General features: G+C 43.6%; 2 protein-coding genes across 3 annotated transcripts in view; both read right to left on the bottom strand.

The window, feature by feature from the left end:
• The window catches only part of LOC123984330 (alpha-internexin-like), a 6534-nt gene extending 5160 nt beyond the window's left edge, over positions 1 to 1374 (bottom strand). Inside the window, exon 1 of one of the 2 annotated variants that reach the window (XM_046071158.1) lies at positions 1055 to 1374. In XM_046071158.1, the coding sequence (XP_045927114.1) occupies positions 1055 to 1351 (297 nt within the window). In that variant the 5' untranslated portion in view covers positions 1352 to 1374. The remainder of the gene's footprint in view (positions 1 to 1054) is intronic. The other variant, XM_046071157.1, reaches the window with a different exon arrangement.
• Positions 1375 to 3835: 2461 nt separating this feature from the next.
• LOC123984329 lies at positions 3836 to 7078 on the bottom strand. The gene is made up of 10 exons (XM_046071156.1): positions 7068 to 7078; positions 6848 to 6949; positions 6529 to 6728; positions 6309 to 6410; positions 5770 to 6189; positions 5458 to 5621; positions 5303 to 5349; positions 4991 to 5183; positions 4660 to 4773; positions 3836 to 4384 (listed from the first exon to the last, which is right to left on the bottom strand). Exons 2-10 carry the CDS (start codon positions 6943 to 6945, stop codon positions 4325 to 4327), a joined length of 1398 nt encoding a protein of 465 aa, XP_045927112.1. The 5' UTR covers positions 6946 to 6949; positions 7068 to 7078; the 3' UTR covers positions 3836 to 4324.
• Positions 7079 to 7084: the final 6 nt, after the last annotated feature.

Below are 7084 nucleotides of genomic sequence, written 5' to 3'. Positions count from 1 at the left end.
GGGGGGGGGGGGGGGGGGGGGGGGGGGGGGGGGGGGGGGGGGGGGCTGCTGAGTCGGGTGATTATTATTTATTTCTGTGTCACTACAAGTGACCCCTTTAACACCGAGTAATTTGATCCATTGTTCATATGAAAAAAATTGATTGTGCAGCTTTAAAAAATGGGGCTGAACTGAAGAAAAGCTCCCATCGATCCCACTGATGATTTCTGTTACTGCCTTGCTGACATTGTTGTGATGGTAATCAGTTTTCTCCTCCAGGAGGAAGTAATAAATCAGAACTGCAGTGTTAAATCCAGACAGTTTCCTAAACCGCAGACAGACAGCACTCACAAGAGAAAGCTAGCTTCACCAATTAGATAAGAGAAACTAAATGGAATTCATTCAAGCCATCATTCATTTATTTATTTACACCTGTGCTGACCCTGCCTAAAATTCAGGTTTTCAGTTGTTGTAGCTCTTCCTGCCATTTGGGTTGCCATGTATAGCAAGCAGCTCACTGACTCTGTGTGTAGGTCTTGAAGACATTTTGATGTGACGCACTCCAGGTCACATAGCCTATTAGGCTAGACAGAGAATGGACTTCACAGTGAAGGAGGAGACGTTTTGTGACCACCAGCCAGCTTCTGAACTTTTTGTGTAAACTATTTATAGATTCTGGATTTGTCAAGGAGTAGGTAGACATTTAACTTTCTTTTGTGAAAATAAAAATAACTTTCAAGATTAGGTCATTGTGACACTAGAAGTTTAATTTGATTATACGAAACATAATATAGTGCGTGGCCTGATCCTGAAGGACTGGGACACCAGAATTGGAAGCTAATTTACCATCATCATCATCACCACCTTATTAGCTGTGTGAAGTGTCAAAACATGATGGTTCTGCGTTAAAATGTCCTGATAGAAGCTGTTGAACAAAAGCTTACTGTATCAACTATATAAGCGACTACCTCTGGGAAAGTCATGCCCATTAAATGCTAATTCATTGTCTAAAACTACAGGCTGTCAAAGATTTTTTTATAAATTGTGTTATTTTGTTTCAACCAGCCACACATACCTGCAGCTGCTCCTTCTCGTTCGTTCTAATTACTTTCAATTCATTGTTGACCACGGAGGTCTGGATCAGGTCGAGGGAGTCGGCGCGCACCGGAGAGAAAGAGGTGGAGGACCGGCTGCCGACCCGTCTGTACATGTTCAGGGAGGATGCGCTGTTGTGGGACGCAGCCATGGACCTGAGCCCCGGGGGGGCCCGAGGAGAGGCGCTGCTCATGCGAGAGGAGGAAATGGAAAACCTGGGGGAATCCCCGAAAATCTTCCGGTAGGATGACGAGGTGTAACGGTCTCCGTGGCTCATCTTTGCTGTGAGTCAGATTTAAAACTGAGGGGCTTAAAGAGCTTTGCAGGAGCTTAGAGACAGCAGGCTGCAAGTGGAGCGAACCATTTTACGCACGACGGTACACGACTATTTAACATTTGTGCCTTGGAGTGAACATGTTTTTGTTTTTCCAAGTGATCAAAACAAACACTGATGTACATTTATTCCAGACTCATTTGAGATGTATTCATTAATTGCAAATGTGCACGAAAGCACTCTATAGTGCAACACTTCAGTTGTTTGCCCCCATTCATCATGAGCTGAACTCAAAGATCTAAGACTTTCTCTATGTACACAAAAGGCCTATTTCTATCAAATATTGTTCACAAATCTGTCAAAATCTGTGTTAGTGAGCACTTCTCCTTTGCCGAGATAATCCATCCACCTCACAGGTGTGGCATATCAAGATGCTGATCAGACAGAATGGGTATTGCACAATAAAAGGCCACTAGAAAATGATTATCGTTTCACTGTATTCGGGGGTTCGGAAACTAGTCAGTATCTGGTGTGACCACCATTTGCCTCACGCAGTGCAACACATCTCCTTCGCATAGAGTTAATCAGGTTGTTGACTGTGGCCTGTGGAGTGTTGGTCCACTCCTCTTCAATGGTTGTGCGAAGTTGGAGAGGGCTTATTGTAGAGAAATGAACATACAATTCCCGGCCAACAGCTCTGGTGGACATTCCTGCAGTCAGCATGCCAATTGCATGCTCCCTCAAAACTTGCGACATCTGTGGGATTGTGCTGTGTGACGGAACTGCACATTTTCTAGTGGCCTTTTTTTATAATTTTGTTCAGTGTAAAAAATCGGGAACATGGGGGCCATAGCACCTGCCTTATAACCTATTCTTGATAATTCTAGTTTTATAGGATAATGCTGCCGATATTAAATATTTTTCTTAAAGGAAACAAAAAAACGAAATTTCACAAACCAAAAATGTCGGGCCTTTTCATTACTTTCCAATGCCCATACTCTGGCCCACATGTTTCTCATGAAAGAAATGCAAATAAATGGTTGCAGTTTTAATTTAAACAAAAACGGTTGTTTCCTAAAACAGATGCGCACTAGCAACTCAAACAGGAGTAAATTGTATATGTTCACCAGTTCACCAGGGTTGATCTTGCCCTGACGGCATCCTGCAGCAGCTCATCAACTATCAGCCCTTCCCAAATTCACCTGCTCAGTGAGCACCTGATGCTACTGCGGTCCAGCAGCTCCCCCTCTCTGCCACTCAAAACCCTGCTTCTCATGGACCAAGCAGGAAAAATAAAATGTCTTTCATAGCGCTTTGACTTTAAGTACAATACACTTTCTGAGTTGTTCTCTACTAGGCCTATAATAAAGCACACTTTATTTTAACATCAACAGGCGTAGATTCATCAAAAATAATTCCCACATTCATTATATGGATATGGGAATATACAGTAGGAGAGCACAGTATCAACTACCATGATGAGGGTAATCACATTATCAAACAACTAACCGGGGGCCAGGATGTATTCCTACATAGAGTACTGTACACGCTGCACCGAGTAGGAAGGAGGCATTAATAGGCCCAGCAGTTACTTTTTACCCCAGGCACTCCAGCAGATCAGATGAATCAGGCCATGGCTTTACACCTGAGAATCCCAGAGAACGCTGTGGATTCACAGGTAGTGCAGAGTGACTCGCAGTGTATAGTTACTCCACAACATTTCATTAATCTCACTTATAGATCCTTACCAGGGAGGAAGCTACACAATGTGACCCGCTTTCCAATACTGTTGTTGGTTATTACACCACAGCATCACAATTCACAATAATGAAAAATCAAACGGGCATTAATTTCATCATTTTCAGCTTTATAGCATAAAAGTGAACATTGTTTGGTTTTAAAAATTGGCTGACATTTTAACCATGGAGAAGAACATGTGACTCATCTGAGACAAATGTTTAAAAAGTTACATAACAAAACTACATTATAACAAAGCTTTCTGGATAGATTTATACAGGTCATGCTGGGAACAGTCTTTCTAAACAACTTGATATGATGAGCAGTGAACGATTGGTTGTCCATTCAGTCCACTCATGCATTGTGTAAGTTCTGAAATGGTTCCAAAAACTAAAAAAAATGTCATCATAACTAAATGTTTTGTGTTATGTTATAAAGACACTTCTGTTGAAGTCTGAGGAATGGCTTTGTTAGCTGCTACAACAGATTTCTTTTGATTTAAATCTTGATCATTTATATTTCAAAGTTCAAACAGCTTATTTATATCAAATAATATAAGTTAACCTTTTTACAGTGCAGTATATTTGTCCCTATGTGTTTAAACACATGCATCACAGTAGATTCTTTTTAAATTTGAGCATTCCTCAATGAAACTTATAATTACAGATAGCTGCTGGCAAACTGCAATAAAATTAGAAAAGTGTTTCTGTTTTATGCTAATTCTTGCGGACTCAAATGATGATGATCTGATGACTGCAGAAATTGACTTTATTGAGGAACAGTGCAAAGGCTTACAGAATAATGACAAGTCACACTAACAGAGCAAGCTAACTGGCAGTCCTTTTAAGGGAGCGGGCTGGAAATTTAAGTCACTACATATGTCTAAGCAGCCTTTAGATTTTCATGTTCTTGGGGAGAAATTTTTGGAATAGAAGGACATCTGTCATTCAGAAACTCCCAGAAAGTTTGTTGATGCAGAATCAGGAGAGCAGAGATGATTTCTGCAGTTCAGTGTCTTCAGTATAAAGAAAGTGTCCCTCTAGGTGTGACAGGCAAGTTACAATTAAATGTTTAGCTTGCTGGCATGTGCTACTCTTCAGGTATAGTTCTGGAGTGAGGACAGAGCATGAAGAAGCTTCTGGTACGGACGAGATGAGGGGGATACGTGAAGGGGCGCTCTCATCTTGGGAGAGGAGCAAGAGTTGGTGGTGAACATGGAGGATCGGGAGGAGGAAGCATCTATGATGTAGAGGGAATTGTCTGCACAGCTAATGATCCGCTCCTGGTGGATCTGGAAGTCTGTGAAAATGTGTTGTATTAGAATCATACATCATCAAACTTCTATTCAAAAAATCCCATTGCAGTCAATTGAAGGATTATTTACATGCAGAAAAGTATTCATGAAAAGAGATCTCAGATATTATTCTGACACATTTGTGTTTTCACTTGATGAATTTTACAGGCTTGATCATTTCTAATGCAAATTAAAAAATCCGATTGAATTGAAAATGCATGGCTAGACACTAAGACACAACCAAATATCTCATACTGCTGTGCATCAAACTGATGCCTACCTTGAGTGCTAAGCCTAGTTGGAAGAAGAAGAGCTCTTTATGGTAGATGAAGATCAGCATCCCAGTGTGGTTTTCCATATCGTGTAGGTTCATGCTGATGGCTGAGTGCTCTTCCTGCACACAAAATGAGACATGATGTACATTTTTACAAAATATGCAGCTTTTATTGATCAGCCCAGGCATGCTATTATTACTAACTTTTTTTTTTTTTTTGCGTTTTATCTAAAAGGAAACTGAGTAATAACTTTTTCTTTCCTGTTAATGCTAAATAGGGGGTGATAATTATTAATAAGGATGCACGTAATGAATGGAGGATGTGGCTGAATCTTACTGTCAGAAGCAGACAGAAGGCAGGGCTGCACGTGGAGGTGGCAGTACAAGTTGCTGAAAGAGGCTGTAGGTGAAGGGTCAGGCTGCAGCTGTCTGCAGGAATCTGGAGGTGGAGACCGTGGCTGGAGGTTGCTGGTGAATGCTGCAGGCAGGAGCCGGAAGAGTCTGTAGGTGGAGATTCTGGTTGTAGATGTCTGGCAGAATCGACAAGTGGTGTCAGAATGAGGATTGAGAAACATTGCTGCAGTATACTGGCATGGGGTTACCCAAAGCAACCAGATTACCGGAAATTGAAAACAACAGAGTTACATACTGAGAAAACTCGTCCTGAAGTTGGTATAGGGTTTGGTTCCGAAGACCCTAGGTAGGAAATGGAGATGCATTTGGTTGTCATCAGTTTAAAGTCTGCAAGAAGAGGCAAATGGTGGCTGCCAAGAGCTGTCCGTGGAGTATGTGGCTGAATCTTACTGTCAGAAGCAGACAGAAGGCAGGGCTGCACGTGGAGGTGGCAGTACAAGTTGCTGAAAGAGGCTGTAGGTGAAGGGTCAGGCTGAAGCTGTCTGCAGGAATCTGGAGGTGGAGACCGTGGCTGGAGGTTGCTGGTGAATGCTGCAGGCAGGAGCCGGAAGAGTCTGTAGGTGGAGATTCTGGTTGTAGATGTCTGGCAGAATCGACAAGTGGTGTCAGAATGAGGATTGAGAAACATTGCTGCAGTATACTGGCATGGGGTTACCCAAAGCAACCAGATTACCGGAAATTGAAAACAACAGGGTTACATACTGAGAAAACTCGTCCTGAAGTTGGTATGGAGATGCAAAGTCTGCAAGAAGAGGCAAATGGTGGCCGCCAAGAGCTGTTCGTGGAGGATGTGGCTGCATCTGACTGTCAGAAGCAGACAGTAGGCAGGGCTGTAAGTGTTTGCTATATTCTGCAAGTAAAGTCTGGAGATAAAACTGGTTAGAAGAAGCTTAAGGCAGTGGCTGAGAATGCAGCTGGTTACCAGAGGTGGCAGGTGGAAGCTGCAGGCTTTCGTAGCAGCTGTAAGTGGAGGTTTGATCCTCAGCTGTCTGTCAGAATCTGCAGGTGGAGGCAGGACCTGCAGGGCTCTGGCAGAAACAACTGTTACAGTCTGGGGGTGGAGGTGGAAGCTGCAGGCAGGAGCCGGAAGAGTCTGTAGGTGGAGATTCTGGTTGTAGATGTCTGGCAGAATCGATAAGTGGTGTCAGAATGAGGATTGAGAAACATTGCTGCAGTATACTGGCATGGGGTTACCCAAAGCAACCAGATTACCGGAAATTGAAAACAACAGGGTTACATACTGAGAAAACTCGTCCTGAAGTTGGTATGGAGATGCAAAGTCTGCAAGAAGAGGCAAATGGTGGCCGCCAAGAGCTGTTCGTGGAGGATGTGGCTGCATCTGACTGTCAGAAGCAGACAGTAGGCAGGGCTGTAAGTGTTTGCTATATTCTGCAAGTAAAGTCTGGAGATAAAACTGGTTAGAAGAAGCTTAAGGCAGTGGCTGAGAATGCAGCTGGTTACCAGAGGTGGCAGGTGGAGGCTGCAGGCTGTTGTAGCAGCTGTAAGTGGAGGTTTGATCCTCAGCTGTCTGCCAGAATCTGCAGGTGGAGGCAGGACCTGCAGGGCTCTGGCAGAAACAACTGTTACAGTCTGGGGGTGGAGGTGGAAGCTGCAGGCAGGAGCCGGAAGAGTCTGTAGGTGGAGATTCTGGTTGTAGATGTCTGGCAGAATCGATAAGTGGTGTCAGAATGAGGATTGAGAAACATTGCTGCAGTATACTGGCATGGGGTTACCCAAAGCAACCAGATTACCGGAAATTGAAAACAACAGGGTTACATACTGAGAAAACTCGTCCTGAAGTTGGTATGGAGATGCAAAGTCTGCAAGAAGAGGCAAATGGTGGCCGCCAAGAGCTGTCCGTGGAGGATGTGGCTGCATCTGACTGTCAGAAGCAGACAGTAGGCAGGGCTGTAAGTGTTTGCTATATTCTGCAAGTAAAGTCTGGAGATAAAACTGGTTAGAAGAAGCTTAAGGCAGTGGCTGAGAATGCAGCTGGTTACCAGAGGTGGCAGGTGGA

Source organism: Micropterus dolomieu, linkage group LG15 (assembly GCF_021292245.1).
Source record: "Micropterus dolomieu isolate WLL.071019.BEF.003 ecotype Adirondacks linkage group LG15, ASM2129224v1, whole genome shotgun sequence".
Classification (NCBI taxonomy): domain Eukaryota; kingdom Metazoa; phylum Chordata; class Actinopteri; order Centrarchiformes; family Centrarchidae; genus Micropterus; species Micropterus dolomieu.
The sequence above is the reverse complement of the archived record's forward strand: the minus strand, read 5'-3'. Positions and strand labels throughout refer to the sequence as shown.

Bases quoted from the DNA above. Each gene is read 5' to 3' on its own strand.
- LOC123984329 (XM_046071156.1), bottom strand. From the start codon at position 6,945: ATGCAGCCACATCCTCCACGGACAGCTCTTGGCGGCCACCATTTGCCT. The intron at 6,729-6,847 runs GTATGTAACCCT...CGATTCTGCCAG, and splicing joins CTTCAGGACGAGTTTTCTCA to ACATCTACAACCAGAATCTC. The intron at 4,774-4,990 runs GTAAGATTCAGC...TTTTGTGTGCAG, and splicing joins CCTTCTGTCTGCTTCTGACA to GAAGAGCACTCAGCCATCAG.